This window comes from Centruroides vittatus, unplaced genomic scaffold, assembly GCF_030686945.1.
Source record: "Centruroides vittatus isolate TY-2023 unplaced genomic scaffold, ASM3068694v2 contig_919, whole genome shotgun sequence".
Taxonomy (NCBI): domain Eukaryota; kingdom Metazoa; phylum Arthropoda; class Arachnida; order Scorpiones; family Buthidae; genus Centruroides; species Centruroides vittatus.
This window is the reverse complement of record NW_027122606.1, coordinates 123,975-142,772: the sequence shown is the minus strand read 5'-3', so window position 1 is coordinate 142,772 and position 18,798 is coordinate 123,975. Positions and strand designations below refer to the sequence as shown.

General features: G+C 29.0%; 1 protein-coding gene across 1 annotated transcript in view; it reads left to right on the top strand.

Annotated features, from left to right (window-relative positions):
• Window positions 1-18,798, top strand: part of LOC136984445 (dynein axonemal heavy chain 7-like) — a 204,871-nt gene that overhangs the window by 77,004 nt on the left and 109,069 nt on the right. The window contains 7 exon segments of the mRNA XM_067281432.1: window positions 1,256-1,439; window positions 2,417-2,554; window positions 2,835-2,918; window positions 6,037-6,219; window positions 9,433-9,744; window positions 11,023-11,171; window positions 13,405-13,540. Coding sequence (XP_067137533.1) covers window positions 1,256-1,439; window positions 2,417-2,554; window positions 2,835-2,918; window positions 6,037-6,219; window positions 9,433-9,744; window positions 11,023-11,171; window positions 13,405-13,540 — 1,186 coding nt within the window.

Below are 18,798 nucleotides of genomic sequence, written 5' to 3'. Positions count from 1 at the left end.
TATTTTTGGCTTAGTATTTTCTTTGTTCTTTGCCTTCACTGTTCTAGAACTTTCTTTCCCTAATCCCTTTTCCCTTGGGTGGGATCACTGGTTCTTAGAAATAACGTTGAGAAACAAAAGAAGCAACGAGACCCAAGAGACTTGAAAGTGTGTGAAGGGCAGTTGTGGTCTGATGTTCGTTGAGTGAGGAAGGAGAGGGGTTGTACTCCTGATCTCACAGAGACAGATTATAGGTAATGGGACCTTGTTAAGAGAGTTGGAGAAGAGTCGTATTCCTGATTTCTTAGAGACAGATCAGAGGTGACGAGGCCTTATAAAAAGCAGAGTTGGAGAAGAACGACTGACGAGTGAAGGTCAGATTGTATGGAGCTCCAAAACTTGAACAAAGAGATTGAGGGCTGGGGAACATTTTGTGACTAAAATCAAAGCTCTCCCGTTAAAGGTTCTTAGTAAGAGACTATGAGGATACCCCAGCAAAGGTATGCTGGGGAGAAAAAGAAAAATTAAGAAGAATAGCAGAAATCAGATGAATACCACAGGACGGTGACCCATCCGAGACCACGTGGCTGAAAGTTTCCAAGTATTTCTTTCTTCCTCTACTCCTATCCTTAACCATATATCTTTCTTCCCTGCCTTAGTTTGTAAGTAGATTAAGTTATAGTTGTAAGTCTCCTTCCCACGTGGATTTTTGTCGCGACTCAATCACTCCAATTGTTGAAAAAGAAACATCCGATTATTGTATATATATATATATATATATATATATATATATTTCTGATTTGGCTTTTTTTTGTTTTCCTGTTTGTGGAACTACATAACATTTGCTACGAACATTCACAACATGTAAATAATAGATGATTCCTTAGCAAATTTCTAAGTTATATATATATGTATATTTGCTAAAAGACCATTCATTAATTACATGTACAGTTTTTGAGTCATCTTCAGTCAACCTCCTCCTTTGTTGTTTACACTGATATACTTTTTGCAACCTCCTCAAGTACAGTTTAAGGGCTGTAACTGTAATTAATAGAGCCCTGAACTATATTATATTTCTAAATTACCAGATTTTAAATTGACGTTAGTAAAAGTTTAAAAAAATAACATTCTAAGTATATATTTAACTGATAAAGATATTTATTGTGTTTAGTTAAAAATAATCAGACACTGAAAATCTTTTTAAAATTTACTTACTAATGATAATACCAAAACTATAATTAAATAAATTAGAAAGTAAAACAACTTTATTCATTAGTTTCATGTTATTGGGAGGACCACTTGGAGGGAAAACTACAATATTGAGAGTTTTAGCTGAAACACTTAATAACTTAAAAGAACAAGGAGTGGAAGGAGAAGAAAAAGTTTTGTACAGAACAATTAACCCAAAGGCAATTACTGTGGGTCAGTTATTTGGCCAGTTTGATGTTGTTTCTCATGAGGTAAAATGAATAGTAAAATTAAATTGTTAATTACAATAGAATTTTCAGTTAAATTAAAATGGTTCTTTATTTTAATAATTATACTTTCATTTATGCTTCAGTACAAGTAAAAAAAAATTTATTTTTATAATTTATTTATTTGAAAAATTGATGTAAAAATGTTATACTGATAATAACATAATGATAATTTCAACAGGAATTAACTATAAAAATACAGAAAATAAAGATGCGGAGTAAACATTATTTTTTAATGTTTCAATTTATAATATATTAATAAAGTTAATATAATAACTGCTTTTCAATCCATTTGGATTAGCAGTTGTATTATTCCATTCTTATCATTTTTATTGAGAGAATAACATACACTTTACTTCTAGAATTCATTCAGTAAAGTCAATTCATGTCCTATTTATTCTTTTTATGATATTTGCTAATGTGACAGCTTGATGCTGCTGAACAGTTGACACGAGAAGTGTTTTCTTTATGCTATTATAAATAAAAACTTTATGCAATTATTTATGTATTTCAATTCACTTAAGCATACAAATATAAATTAGGAGTTAATAGGAATATCATAAGATTATTTATATGTATTGAATAGTAGATAGTGTATTGCATTTTTTACATCATGTTACAAGACACATGATCTTTTGAGACTTACAAGAAAACTTCAAATTATTTAGAAGATAGTAAGATTTTTATTGAAACAAATTATGACAATACATTTCTGAGTAAATATATTTGAATCTTCTCTGGAAATTTTGACTCCAAAAAGTATGTTAAAAGTCAACATGTTAATAATGTATATTTGTGATCAATATTTAGCAATTTTAGTTATTTTTAAATGCATATTAAAAAATTGAAATATATATTAAAATAGTTCATACTTTTCATTATATTTTTATCTAATTTTGATGCATGTTATCAAAAAGTATTATATTTAATAAAACATTTAAAAAGTCTTTTATTTAATTTAGTGGACTGATGGAATTACTGCAAGTATCTTCCGAAAGTTTGCTGTTGAATCTTCAGAAAGAAAATGGATTATATTTGATGGTCCTGTAGATACTTTCTGGGTAGAAAGTATGAATACTGCACTTGATGATAACAAGAAGGTAATTCTCAATTAAGCACAATAAAATTAATGAGTTAAAACAATATATATTATTAAAAAAAGCAAAGTTGAGTTTTAATGTAAAATAACAATTACTTAGTTGTCTTATAGTGTATGAATATGTAATAGTAACATATAGGAATACAAAATAATTTGAGTTTATTGGTGATCAGGATAGAAATACGATTAGACATAACAAGAGATTTGATTAATGAAGTTACTAATGAGTTCATGAAGCTAATTTCGTAGTAATATAAAAAATAATACATTTATTTTTTTAGTTGTGTCTTATGAGTGGTGAGACAATTCAGATGTCACAGAATATGAATTTAATATTTGAAGTTATGGATTTAACTCAAGCTTCTGTAAGTTACACAATATTTATATTGTTTCAAATAAGGTAAGGCTAATAGTAGAATATTAGTGTACAAATCTTATTATTAAAATATATACAAGAAAAAGTTTGATAAATTTAATTAACATGAAAAACATATAAAATTATTTAAAAACTTATTTTAAAATTTCTTTAATCATTATCAATATATTGGGCTTTAATTACAGAATAAAATTATTTTTATTTACAGAAAATAAAGAAATTATAAATTGTTTCAATAATCTTTTATATATGTTGTTTTAATTATACACTCAAACCTGTTTTTGTGCGGTCTATTTTTGTGCGATTTTTTATTTGTGCAATTTGTTTTGTGTGATTTTTTGTGCGCGATATATGAATTTCAATCAAATTGGTATACTGCACAAAAATAATTGCACAAAACACATTGCACGTATAAAAAATCGCACGAAAAAAGACCGCACAAAAACAGGTTTGAGTGTACTCTTATTTATTTACTATATACAAAGCTTGGCAATTAAATTCCAGATTATGTAAATATAGAAAAAAATGAATATTATTCAAAACCTTCCCATAATACATTTGCCAAATAACTTTTTAAAATTTATGTATGCAAAAGAAACTAATTTTATTTGCATTGTATTCTGGATTCAATTTAATTTTGAGGAACAAAAAATGTTTTGTAGGAAATAATCATACAAATAAAGAAAATGAATTAGTTTTACAATACTTTTTGATAAAATTTCTTAATTATCACTTTAAATTGAAGCCAGATATTGTCATACAACAGAATTTAGCTTTGTTTTCCTAACAGAAGTCTTATTTAGTTAATTCATTTGAATAAATGATCACTATTAATGTATATTTGTTTTTTCATTTCATAAGTGTTTTGGTCATACTTTTACCCGAGTTGCAACAAAATTTATTATTTGTTTTTTGCTCCATCAATGTAAACAATGATAACGATTTCATATTAAATTATATATTACATGCATATTATAAATGTCTGATATGCCTATGTGCTAATAATGAATGATGTATGAAATGAGCCTTTGTATAACAGCTGTAGATTGTTCAGCTACCACATATATATGTATTAAATGTGATACTTACGTGATTTTATATATTCTTGATATTTAAGTGCCAGATTTTGTATTGTAATAGAAATAGTCTAATTTATCCTTTGTGAACTATATTTTACTATTTTTTTTTTTTTCTTTATGTTAAAAAAGGATTACATTTGTTTATAAAATTTTAATTTAATTATAAATTACAATAACACATATTTTATATTTTATTAAAAAGACAAAGTTTATTTGGTTTAATATACATTATTAAACAATAATATTGAAAAGATCGATTTGATTAAATCGTTGATGTTTTATTATATTCTGCAATGAATTTGGTTAATGTGAACCTAGGTATACAAAATGGCGGCACTTCCGACAATCTTGAACGTAACGATCAAATGACGTAAGAAGTAGAGGGCACTACGAAGTATCGTGTTGTGCTATGCAAATTAATAATAGCAACGCCCCTCGTGAACTGACACAGTAGGAGTATAGTAAATTTTGCGTTAATACTAGATTTGAGTTAGTTTAAAAACCATAATGTTAAATTATAATTATTTATTAATATTATTTCGTTAAAAATGGAATCTTTTAATGCTAATTCCGAAGATTTTTTGGCTGAATGCACTTCTCATTCATTTTTCCAATTGTTTGAATCTGACTTTTCCAAATTAGGTATTGATACCAGAATTGATAAAGGTTTTAAATTAGCAGTAACTTTAGGAATACAGCATGTACGGGATGTGTGTAAAAAGTGTTCTAATTTATGTAAAATAATTATCGAATTGACCGAGAATCTTGTGCGATGCTATGCCAAACATGTAGAAGCAAACTTCAGCATTTGCAGGAGCATTCAAAGGTAAATGTGGCAAAATTTCATGGACTCGAATACTCTCGTTTATGTGGCATTATATTGGATTAGACTGCTCTACTACCACTGCAACTTTAGCTTCAGGAGTATCTAATAGTGCTGGAATAGACTAGTCGAACAACATCCATTTTGTAATGATGGTGGCTATGCACAATCTAACTACATTTAAAATTGGCGGACCGAACAAAACTATAGAAGTAGACGAAACAGTCATATGCAAACGCAAATATGAAAAAGGACGTAAATTGAAAAGCACCAAATGGGTTGTTGGCGGAATATGTAGAGAAGACAAGAACTGCTTTATTTGTCAAGTGAATGATCAATCAGAAGTCACTTTAAATTGGATTATATCTAAATTTGTAAACTCAGGGAGTACAGTTCTGACTGATGAGTGGAAAGGATATACCAACATAGACGATCTGCATGGAATTGAAAGTGAACACAGGACTGTTAACCATTCAGAAAACTTTGTCAATCCAATAACTGGCGATCACACACAAAGTATTGAAAGACTGTGGAGTTAATTAAAAAATAAAAAAAAACTTACCAAAATATTATACTGAAGATCTTTCCGACTCTTACATGTATGCATTTATGTACAAGAAGTTTTTAAATTGGCCATCCAAAAAACCTGGCGAAAGATTTTATATATTAAAGCATTTAAGAAAGATATTTCCTGGATCTGGAAGAAATCCCGAATGGAAAGAACCTGAGACTGTTCCTGCCGCTCCTGTTTCTACTAATAAGAAAAAAGTAAAAAAGTAACAGGCAAGAAATGCGATGTTGCGGAGAAGAGCAATAAAAACAGTAAGAAAAAACGAAAACCAACAAGTCAAACAATCGACTTTTGTAGAAAACAACCATCGGAAAAAGGGAAAAATGTCAATGTAAGTAAATAATTATTATTTTGAAAAAACACATTTATTTAAATATCAAAAATTTAAAATTGGGATTTAGTAACTAATATTCCGCAAAGCCTAATTTGCATAAATATTTGCCACTGTGACTCGTAATCAAGATGGCGACCGGAAGTGCCGCCATTTTGTATACCTAGGTTCACATTAACCAAGAGTTTTGTATATTCCTTGTGTTTATTTCTAATATCTTAAAATAATAAAACAAATCCTCTTATTTAAATACAAAGTTTAAACAATTCTTAAAAATTAAAATAACTTTTATTTTTATTTAAGCCTGCAACAGTAAGTCGATGTGGTATGATATACATGGATCCATCATATCTCGGAATCCAGCCTTTGATAGACTCGTGGATTGATTCATTATCTGAACTTTTGAAAACAGAACAGGAATATTTATCTTCATTTTGCAACTGGCTAATACCTGCTTCTCTTGAATTTATTAATACAAATTGCACAGTAAGAATTTTTTACAAATTTTTAATTTATACAAATATACATCAAGGAAACCCGATAATATAAGTAAATACACTCACAACAGCCGTAAATGAATGGGTTAAATTTGGTACTAGAGCTAGGCATTAGGCGCCATCTCTTGTTAAAACTTGTATATACTGGAAGGGGAGATCGGAACGGAGGTCTGGGTAGCATAACTGGCAATGCGTCCACATGGTAAGCGAGAGTTGCGGGTTTGAATCCCGCTTTGGGCCGATTCTTTTCTTCCAGTTTATTCTAAATTAATTAAAATATTATAATTACTACTTTTAACGAGAGATGTAGATATTAAATAACAATGAATCAATTTAAAGCTCTGTAATATACTAAAGTATTTACTTACATAAATAGATGGCTTTTAAACAAAGATTAATAAGAATTATTTTTTATTTTATCAAGAGCTCTCTGAAGGGGATGCAAGGAACCCCTTTCAACCCCTAACTCAAACAAATAATGTGAATACGAGAGAAAAAGAATAAAATGTAATGAGAATTGCAAAGTTTTTGTTTTTTTAATTTTGCATAACTAATATGGCAGGAATTAATTTTAATCACTTTCTTGAATTAATCATTACATTGTGAGCCGATGCACCTTCCTAAAATAAATCTTGCTGGCATCACTACATTTTAAACAATTTTCTATACAATAATTTTAAATATAAATTAATGCAAATATTAAAATATTGACTTTTATTAAGCTGTTTTGAAGTGAAGCTATCAGTAAAGTAATTATGAAGATAGAATAAACTAAAAATTAATTAGAAAATTAGATTTGGAATTCCATAATCCTGCATCTGCAGGTTTATAGGAATGCTGCTGGTAATTCAACCATCCAAAACTATGGTTTAATTATGTTATTTTCGTTGATTACGTACAAAAATTAAAAAGTATAAAGATTAAAATACAAAAATATAAAGTATCTGGTAAAGAAGGGATTCAGATCAAAGCTGATTTAGATTGAGTTTTGAGGGAGTCTGCTTTATCATATTCTATGGTAAGCTAGTGGGGTGATGTTTCCAAACTTAGCTGGGAAGTGTAGAAGATGACAGTTGTAGCAGATGACCCACAATTGCTGTTACCCCAGAAAACAGACAAAATCTAAGATATGGCTGGCTGACTGTTACTTGAAAGTGCAGGAGATTGCTTTGGTCATGGGCATCTCTGCTAACCAAGTATACAAATTTCTACTTCAAGAACTATGCATTACTAAAGTTTTTGTGAGATGGATGCTGTGCGTTTGCTCTAAGATGAATAAAAATTTATGCAGACAACAACTTCCAAAAGGATGATTTTGACATTAACACAAGAATTTTGCATTGGTATGTGACCACATGATGGTGCACCCAGGAGGTGGGCCAAGGGGCCCTGATACCCCGAAGTTAAAGGAAAAGAAACGCTAGCAAATATTCCAAAAATATTTTCCTATAACGACATGGCTTCTAGTGACTTTCACCTCTTTCCAAACCTGAAGAGGTCAACAGCTATTTTGCAGAACTAGATGAATTGGCTTTTTATGCTGGAGTGTAGGCATTGGAACACCACTGGAATGAGTGTAATTCTCAGAGATTATATTGAAAAATAAAAAACAATTCAACCAGATTTTGTATTTTGTTATATGAAATTTCAAGAACTTTCTGAACCTCCCACATACAACAATAATAATATTACGTAAAAAAATTACAGAAAAATATATATAACTATATCATTGTTGTATAAAAATAATATATGAGTGTAGAAATAAATACATATTTTGCAATATATTTTGATAAATAATTATTACTAAATGTATTTTTTGAATTTCATCTCAGTTTTTAAACTGCAGTAAATAACTGTTGATTGGTGATAGCCACAGTACATTGGTGATAGAACAAGAAGTGACTAGGTGTGCTAAGAATATTGTGAAAGTATTTGTTAAAAATAAGAAACCAATTTGTATAAAGATTATTACATCAGTGGTCGATTAATAGCTAGGCTAAGTGTCTAGGATAACTGCTATTATTGTACATAGTTATTCATAGTTCAATACCAGTATCTTTGTAAGTTCCTTCAGTTGTAAAACTGGTGGGCAGCACTTTGAAAATGTCTTTTCCATCTCTCCATATTGGTTGTCATTTCTCTGAGTTCCCAATAGCTACTCGTTCTAGTATCTTTCATCATTTGTTTGATGTAATCTCGTCTCAGTCTTCCTTTGGTTCTGGTATCCTACCCTCCATGAGTGTTCTTATCTATTGACTATTCCTCATGTTATGGCCAAACCATTTCCCTCTTCTGTGTTTGATTATTTCTGTTATTTTCCTTTCCTCTTCTACTAGATCCAGTACTTCCTGATTGGTTTTTCTTTTTGTCCATCTAATCTTTTGGAATCCTCTCCAACACCACATTTCAAAGTTCCTCCAATCTCTGTTCATCTCTTTTCATTGAACCACTGCTCTGTATGAAACATAGCATGTAAAATCAAATTTATATTGAGTTTTCTTGATACGTATTAGTTTCAATTTAGAAACAGACTTGTTAATAAATATTTTATTTCATAATAACTTTACAAAACAGAATTTTTTTATTTCTGACTGTATGAAGTTAACAATGATAAAATAGTATCGTATTTATAATATAAAATTATATTAAATTCAAATTTTTGTATGTTTAATTTATAAAAATTTAATTAAAATTATACATAATATTTTTTGCCACTTTTATGAATAATAATAGGTATGTCTGTCTAAAAATATCCAATATAAATATAAAAGACAAAAAAATATGTTTATTTAAATAAGTTTTATTTTAAATTTATATTGCACTGAAACAATGTTTTATAATTCTTATATGTTTAAGTTCTCTGACTTTTGATTATATTTTACTAAAGATTTACATCATTTAGGAAATATTAATCCTGATTAATTAGAAATCAAGCAGATCAAATTATTGCTCTGTCTGAGAGTGCCTTGCGCAAATTTATTATCACTCTTTCTTTAATTCAGTTTAAATATAATTACTTGAAGTATTTTAATATATTATTAAAATTTATATTATAACTTGTCACCCACTATAAAGATTTTATTAAAATAATTCCTAAATCATAAAATTTGATGTTAATTGTAATTTTATATCTTATTTAAATCTGTTTATTATTATAATTCATTAGTTTATTGTATAAATATTTCAAAACACATCTTTACAGCAATTAATTCATTTTAATAAAAATCATCATGTTAACAACATGCTGAAGATCATGTCATTACTGATCAGTGAAATGAATTTTGAAGAAAACTTTGACAGCCATTATTTAAAATCATGGATAAGTGGGTGTTTTATATTTTCACTTACTTGGAGTATAGGAGGGATGTTAGATTCAGAATCAAGAATAAAATTTAGCACTTTTATTGGACAAATTATAAACGGAATGTTGAAAAGTTATCCAATACCTGAAAATATTGGAAAAGTAGAAATGAAAATTCCTCCTTCTGACACTGTATATCATTATGCCTTTGAGGTTAGTATATTTGTTTAAGTATTATAAATTATATTTGGAATTTGAAATGAATTTTTTATAAAAATATAAATATACTTGCTTAATTAATTAATTTATCATAACTTAACGTATTTCTTTACATATAAATATCTTTATTTGATTATTCTTATTTTTCCGACTCTAGTTGTTAATAGTTCATGTATTTTTCCAATATTATATGAATTTATTACACGTATTATGTCAGTTATTATTAAACATTATTTTTTTTCATTTAAGTTTATTTTGTACTAAATATTTTATTCAGTACAAAATAATTCTTTTATATTGTATTTTTTGTACACTATTTTTTCTTTATTATTATATTGCTGTATTATTGTTTACATCATTTACATGCACAATTTGATATAATGATTTCAATACGATGTAATTAAAGTTTCTCAACAAAATTTACGAGTATATTATTTCAAATTAAAATTGATCTTGTGCCATTCTGCTCCATCCCTGCCGGGACACGAGTCAGTGTATTTGGTGTATAAGCACTGTATATATTATCTGTCATTAGCAGTTAGTTGCTGTCTTGGTTATCAGATTGACTGTTGCACTATCACAGTGCTTGTGTTTGAGTAACCCTTGTTTTGCTTAATTATGGCTTCAAAGCTCAAGAGTAGTGATGCTGAAAATATGCTAAAGAGAAGCCTTTAAGTGAAAAGTAAACATTTTCAATTTAATAAGGAAAGAAATACTTTGTCAAGGTCACATTCACATGACTTTTATTACAATATATTATTATAATTGTTTTATTTTATTATTAGTTATTGTTGTTAATCTCTTACTGTGCCTACTTTATAAATTAAACTTTATTATAGATATGTATGTGTGTCTATATATATACGCGCACACATACCTATGATAAAGTTTAATTTGTATGGTGTATATACATATGAATACAATATATATAAAGCTCAGTACTATCTGCAGAGTCAAGCATTCACTGGGAGGGAGAGGGAGAACTCTGGACTTGGAGAAAATTTAGGGTCTTGTAGTATTTTTTATTTTTAAAATTATCCTTATTTGTACTAACAGAAAATAAAATCTTTCTGTTTACTTCATTTGTTCAAAAAATGAGTAAAAGAGGCCCACTCTACCTGATATCTTGTAAATGCTCTTGGCAGCCCTCAGTGGAGTCTTTGAATGTATTTTCTATATATAAAAACGAAAAATAAATTTTGATATATTAATAGTTATATAGTTATTAGTCAATTATGTAGTTTGTATTAATTTTTCAAAACTTATTTTTAGAATAAAGGCAAAGGTTCGTGGAAATTATGGTTTGATTTCATACAGCCAGTTGATTATTCTAAATTGGTGAATTTACACCAATTTACCATACCTACAGTTGATACGATTCGATATACATATTTCTTAGATTTATTTATAAGATGTGGAAAGTAAGTATAAAATTGATAATTCTAAAATTTATGAATAACAATTTTCTAAGAATTTTTAATCATTTTTTCAATTTAATTTATAAAATTTGTTAAATTTGTGTAATAAATTAAATAATTTAAGAATGGAATATGTTATCAATATAAAAGACTAAACGTAAAAGACTATATAATTGTTAAATCAATGAATTCATATCAAGAATGTACTTTTACTTCTTTGTTGAATATTTTATGAATTTATTTTTTGTCATTACAAAGCAAATTCTAAATTAAAAATTAAAATGTTTGAAAGTAAACTTGATTAAAATAATAAAAATAAAGTAATATGTGGTCAGTACGTAAGAGTATTAACATTTTTTCATGACTGCATATTAAGAAATATTACTTTTTTTTATTTTATAATTAGAAAATAAAAGATGTGATACTAATGAAAAAATATTTGCATAGTAAAATCTATTAGAATATAGCAAATATAAGTGTTAAATGTGCAAAGTGTAAAATTTATTTTTATTATAAAAACTTGATAATATATGACAATATCATCTCAGTTCTTCACTAAAATAAAGAATAGTTGATGGGATGGATAGGGATTGGATACAAAGTGAAATATCTAAAAATTATTTACATTTTTTGTTAGTGTTATTTTTGGATTTAGATTTGGATAGAGTTTTCAGGATTCAGGAGATATATTTTTTAGATTGGTTAAGATCAAAATAAGAACAAAATCATAAAATTTTCTGGTGATCAGTCTTAACTCTTAGATATTATAGAGACGACCACTTTATTTGGTATTTGTAACATTTGCATCGGTAAATTGTTTTAAAATTAAACTAGCAGAAAGATTCTATCAATAACTTCTGTGTCTATTGCTTTGTGGTGTATGTTCCACTAACATCGCTTAATAACTAAAATAGTCTCTCTTTTCACACATTCAATGACATGGATACTCTAAAAGGTGTTTTATAAGGTTTTGATAGAATGTGAAATAATTTAGGCATTGGGATTTTAATTTACCATTCAAGCTTTCATATTCTCAAATCAATCCATCCTAATATTACAGTACAACAATAGCACATTATGTTATTGATAAAAGGATTAGATGCTCCAATAGTACTACCTTAATATAAATAATACATAATTATTATTAATAACATACAGTTGAAGAGTTTGAGATAATTACCTGGAATTTCTTTAAAGGTTCAATTTGTTTCTATTTTAATAACATATAAATAATTATTTATGTTATTTAGATAGAGTTTGTTTTATAAATCATTAAAGACAATCAGTGGTTTAAAGTGTAATGTGCATATCACATAGTAATTCATATCTTCTATGTATTACCAGTAGTGCATTATCCTATGGGCAAAAAGGGCAATTGCCTAGGAGCCCTCGAGCCAATCTTTCATGAAGTCATTACTGTAGTAAGAATATCAAAATTTAAATCAGGATCCATATCTTGGAAACCTCAATTGCTGGTATACTTAACCCTCCAGAGGTCAAGTTAAAAAAAATGAATGAGGGAATTCTCCCCAAAAAATTCCCCAAAGAAAAATGTCTTCAGCCAACACTGTATACATGGGCTCGTAATTCAGATTTTCCTGGACCCCATGAAGCCAAAAACATGCCACTGTGTATTACTATTATTATATTTGATGTAAAGAAAACAGAAAACTTTTCATCGGATAAGTTTTTGACAATTATATATATGAAATCAGATTGAAAACTGTTAAGGTTTATCAAAATTTTTATTTTTTGTCAATGAAAATGGAAGTTCCTAACATTGTTTATAGAAAAGTGAGTAGTAATCCACTAATGCTATATGATATAATAAGCATTATCCAAATTTTCTGTTTTGTAAATAGAAAATTTGGATAATGTTTGTGTAAACAGGCATACTTAGTGCTTTGCTAATATGGTACTTTTAAATTATATTTGTGTTTATTATTTTTGGTATTTGCTTTGCTTTTAAGGAGGGTTTTCAAGTGGTTTTTAAATATTATTTTTACTTTTGCACCTTCTTTTAGGCCTATTGCTATTACACACTTAATAAATGATAGAGTAAATATCTTTTGGAAGCACTGACAAATGAAAAAAAAAGAGTGTTTGTTTTAAGATGATATTTACTTTAACTGTAGTATTAATGAGGTATACTTGTAGATTTATTTTATACAATAAAAAGATATTTTGATATAAATGTTTATTGTAATGAATATAATTTGAATTTTACAAATTTCAGACCTATACTATTGGTTGGTCCTACTGGAACTGGAAAAAGTTCATGCATTAAAGATAAATTGTTAAATGCATTGCCACAAGAATTTATCCCTCATTTCTTTTCATTGTCAACACAAATTACTGCTTTACAAACACAGGTAAATATTTTAGTATGTATGATATAAATACATAATATTTTAATAATGCTACTTTAGTACAAATAATGATATAAGTAACACATTTTTATTAAAATTAAACACTGAATACATTTTTTTTCCATATTCTTTCATAAGCAGTTTTAATTTTTTGTTATGGCAGATAATTTAGTTATCAATATATTAATAATAATAATAATAATTTTATTTGCATTAAGGCTAAGCATTGTTACAGGGGGTTTAATGATTACAATATTTATTATAGTGGCGTGCCGTGACATTTAATGACAGGGAAGCTGTGTTTCTGTAAGAAGCCGACTTCCAGGGGCAATCAGTTAATTGCGCGTCAGTGATGGTCTAGGGCAGTGGTTCTTAACCTTTTTATACTCGCCGCCCACCAAATATTTCATAATTTTTTTGTGACCCCCATTTTTTAATAATAATTTATATTTGATAATTTGATAATTTATCTATAATAAATTGATTTTTTTATTATTGCTTTATTTTTTATATAATAAATGTAAATCATAACTTTATTATTTCATTATCTATTTAAATAACATTCAAACTTCACAATTAAACATGAAAACTCATTAATTTTTAACAGAAAATAAAATAAGAAACATGTCGATAAATCGATCCAATGTCGATGCTAAAACTAAACTAAAACTAAAACGCCCACTTGTGGTAAGGATTTTGCATAACTTTTGCAAAAATATTTAAATTTTCAAAGCCTACTATTTTTCCTAATTATTTTTAAAATTCCAAGCATTAATAGTTTCTTAAAATTCCTTTGGAATAAAAGAAGTAAATACTGCGGTGTAAGTAGCATATTTACAATTTATTTCTTCTGTACTAACAAAGTTGTATGTAGGAAGAAATACAAAATAAATAAATAAAAACTAAATAGGAAAACTTTATCTTTCTTATTTCACTTTTCAATACGATATTCGGATTATACATCAATTTTCTTTTTATTATATTCTGAAGGAAATTTTGCATAATTTGGCGGCCCCCGGCAAACTTCTTACGGACCCCCAGGGGCCGCGGCCCCCTGTTAAGAATCACTGGTCTAGGGTCCATTCGTATTCATTTGTTCGATAAGCCAGTAAAAACTGTAGACTTCTCTAAATGTATTTTTACTATCACAATTACATTCTGAATCGCTAGCCACGATATAAGGGCTAAAATTAAAAATAAATTATAAAAACTTACTCGGTGAAATAAAATGTGCGATGGATATACATACCTGGTACAATGTATTGTTCGATTGTATTAATATACTTTTAAAGAAAATTATAATTAAAATATAGCTTTGTAAAGAAACGTACATAAAAATAACATAAAATATTCTTTACTTTTTGAATCTTAAAACAATCCACTTAGTCAAATATCTTGATACGAGTAGCTAATGGATGGAACTAGTGCTGGTCCAGGTAGGTGTGTAGTGAGTGTGTGCGTGCCAAATCCCGAGGGTGCCGATACCGGTCAATGTCAAATGCCTCTTTTGTCGCATCACTAGTATATCTCAAAGGACGCCACAGGGCTGTTGTAAATTTTAAACGTTTCTCACCGTAGCTGTAAAAATCTAACTATGTTAAACTTAATAGTCATTCGTTTTCTAACTAATTCGTTTTAATACCAGGTGTACACGGAAATCAGTTTCCCACTGTACTGAGCGAGTGATTGGTTCTGTTAAGCTTTTGTTGAAGTAAAATTCTGGCTCTTTCAACAGGGTTTTATTTATGTCCCCATTCCCTAATCTCTTAATTATTTAGTCACTTCTTAAGTAGAAATAAGTCGAAACCAGTTACTTTGTACCTGAATATCTGTAGTCTTGGGAAAACAGTGGAAAGAAATTTTTATGACAACGGATATATAAATCGTAAATTTAAGGAAAATAAATTCTAGAGCTTTTTTTTGTACCATTGTATGTACTGTATGTCTCATTCATTAAATTTGGTTGTAGATGATGCTGCCAAAGTAACAGTTAATTTTTATCACTGTACTAGAATTGTACACGTTTTTTCTGCATCCCCTTACAGATGGGACATACTAAATCGTAATATCATCGGTTTAACATCGAAATCCGTAAGTAATATAAGTTGGGAGAGCGGAATAAACGCAGAATAAATATATCAAATATTTTAATGGAGTTTTTTTAAACTCCTGTCAACTATACAGAGCTATCATAAAAACGTGCCAGTAAACTCCTATCGGTTGGGTTGTTATAAATCTAGTCTAGGGTGGGCAACCCTTTTTATAACATGGGCCAGAATAAATTTTACGTTTTTTTCCGCGCCGTAGTAGTTAATTGACGCCTTCTTGTGACTCGTAATTTTTTTAGTCTGCAAATATGAAATAAATAAATAAAAAGTTAATTACTACATTTATTTCTCTTATCGTTTTCGAAAATTACAAAGAATTGGAAAAATAACTATTAATTAGTTATTTTTCCAATTTAATAATCTATTAAAGATCTCGCGGGCCGGATAGAAACTTTTCGCCAGCCTTAGCTGGCCCGCGGGTTGCCCGCCGTTGATCTAGTCTGCTCGTGATTCACATAATCGGGCGAGGGTGGCCGAATATCTAGCAGGCGGCTAACAGCCCACAACCGCTCCGGGATATAAAGTCGCGTACTCTTTACGCGTGTGTCGCTTCTACCAGCTAAACCGTGACGTTTGTGCTATGTAAAGCGCATGCGCCAATGCCTATAATCTGGCTGCTTGGAAGTTGACAGGCAGGCGGATAACAGCCCACAACCGCTCCGGGATATAAAGCTGTACTCTTTACGAGTGTGTCGCTTCTACCAGCTAAACCGGGTGAGGTTGGTGCACTGTAAACCGCATGTGCTAATGCCTATATAATCTGGCTGATTGGAGACTGACCCGGTTTCGACATTCCTTCCGCCACCGAATTATTCGAATATACAATAGCAATCTTATCGTTTTTTTTCACATGTAGTATAGAAATTTGTAAAAGATACATAATGCAGTTATAATAAAATATTAATTTTAATTAATTCAAAGTACGTTAAAATATGAAAATTTATATTTTATAAAATTCAAGGGAAGGTCATTGGAAGGTGGAATCGGCGCTTCCATTGCTTCCAATGACGGCACGCCACTGATTTATTAGTGTACATTTTATATCCTACAAACAAACAATATGCATATTTGTTATAGTCATCCATAACGTTACATTAATAAATTTAGAACATTAGTTTCTTCTAAACTGTTTTAGTTTGAGTAACATAATTGATAATCAATAATTTTAGTTCTAATAATTTAACATATATTTTTTAGTTCTTTTGCAATTTGAATAAAAAATCCATTAATTTTAAACATTTGACTTAACGTAAGGTTGTTTAAGTTAGTTCTAAAGTCTTGATTTTTCCTTGTATATAATATTTTTTCGATCATTAATGAGTAGCCGTATTGTCCAATCACAGTCTCTTAGTAAATGATTCAAAGAATATTCAATTGAGTTGCACCAGTGACATCTGCTTTTTGTAAAATCAAAATAAGTATTATTAATATAAAGTGAATATTTATTGAGTTTTAATTGAATTAGCAATCGTTTTATATTCATATTGATATTAGCAGTTGTGATATTCGAATAAGACTGGATTTTTAAAACATTGATATACCATGCTGAATGATATAGTGAGTTTTAGTCCATTATAATTGATTGGGAAAATGCTGATTCAATCATTAATGAGTAGCCGTATTGCCAATCCAGTTCAGAATTATCAAATAAACTATTGGATACACCATAGGATTGTAGTAATTTATTAAATTTATATTGCCATAAATTTTTATTCTTGTCAAAGTTAGTAGTTTGATTTAGCATTATTTGATGTAAGAATCGTATATTATCTTCATTAGTATTTTTTAATCTATAATAAAATTTAATCAGTCTCTTTAAATAAAACGGAAACAGTTGAAATCTATTTGTTTTGGCTCAAATTGCATATCCAGGAACAGATCTTTCTATTTTATATAGTTTTCTTAAGTAGATAACATGGAATTTTTCTAAATCACGTAATAAATCTAGAGCTCATATCGGGCTTCCATAGTATATTGAAGGGATAATCAGCAGGTTAAATAGTTTCATCTGTGGTTTTATATTCGTAATTTTTAGAGTTGCGCATAAATTTATAACATTGTCTATTAAAGTAGTGATTTTTTTGGATAATTTCTTCAAGTGCGGTTGAAAATTACAATTCCATTTAAATGATATTCCTAAATATTTTATTTCATTTACTAAGGAGAGAGATTGGTTGTTTCAGTAGAATGATTTTTCTTGCTTTGGAAGTTTGACATTGTTTCTAAATATAATAACATTGGATTTTTCCTTTTCACTTCCTGTACCCTCTGGGTGGGATTACTGTTTTAAAGAAGTAAACAATGGAAACAATAGAAGAGCAAGACCCTGAGGGCTTCGGAGAGAGTGGGGGAGTCACTTTTGGACTGGACGGTGGAGAGAGAGGGCAGAGAAAAGGATTGAGCTCGAACGGTGTGCATAGGTTAAGAGCAGAAAGAAAAGTAACGAAGACTACGAGCCGAAAAGGTCAGGCCTAAGAAAGGAAGGGAATTTCTGAGGCTATCGTAGGGAGAGCTAAAGCGAACTATGGAAGAACGAGAAGTTCACCAAGAGAATGGAAGGTTCATAATAATCAAGCAGGACATAAGAGCAGTGTCCCACTCAAGTAGAGACACTAAGAAAAGAAAATCCTGGGTATTTCTTTCTTCTTTTATTTCTACCTCCACCTAATTTCACTTTTCTTCTCTTCTAGTCATAAGTAGGATAAGCTTAGTTTTAAGGTCTTCACGTGTCGGACTTTGTCGGGTTCCGTTTCGAACGCGTCCTTTGTTGTATACTGAGGGACAGAACGCCTGTACGACGTTTTACTTTGTGAAGTTGGGATCTGCAAAGAATCTGTTTTGTTCTTTTCTGGCAAAAATAAAAAATCATATCTTGTTAAAAGTATAATCTGATTCGTTTATTTTGTATTGGTCCGTTCGCGGAACATATTACCTCACCACGAATCACCACAATAGGATTTTCCAGAGATTTGAATTCCTTCAGTATTATGTAGAAATAATTTATCAATATCATGTAAATAAAAATTAAACAGGTATGGCGATAGCGGTTCTTTTTGTAATAATTTACGGTTTAAGTTTAGTTCTGGAAATATTTGGTTATCGTGACTAATAGTAATTCTGTAGATTGAAAACAGTTTTGCAATAGTATCTGAG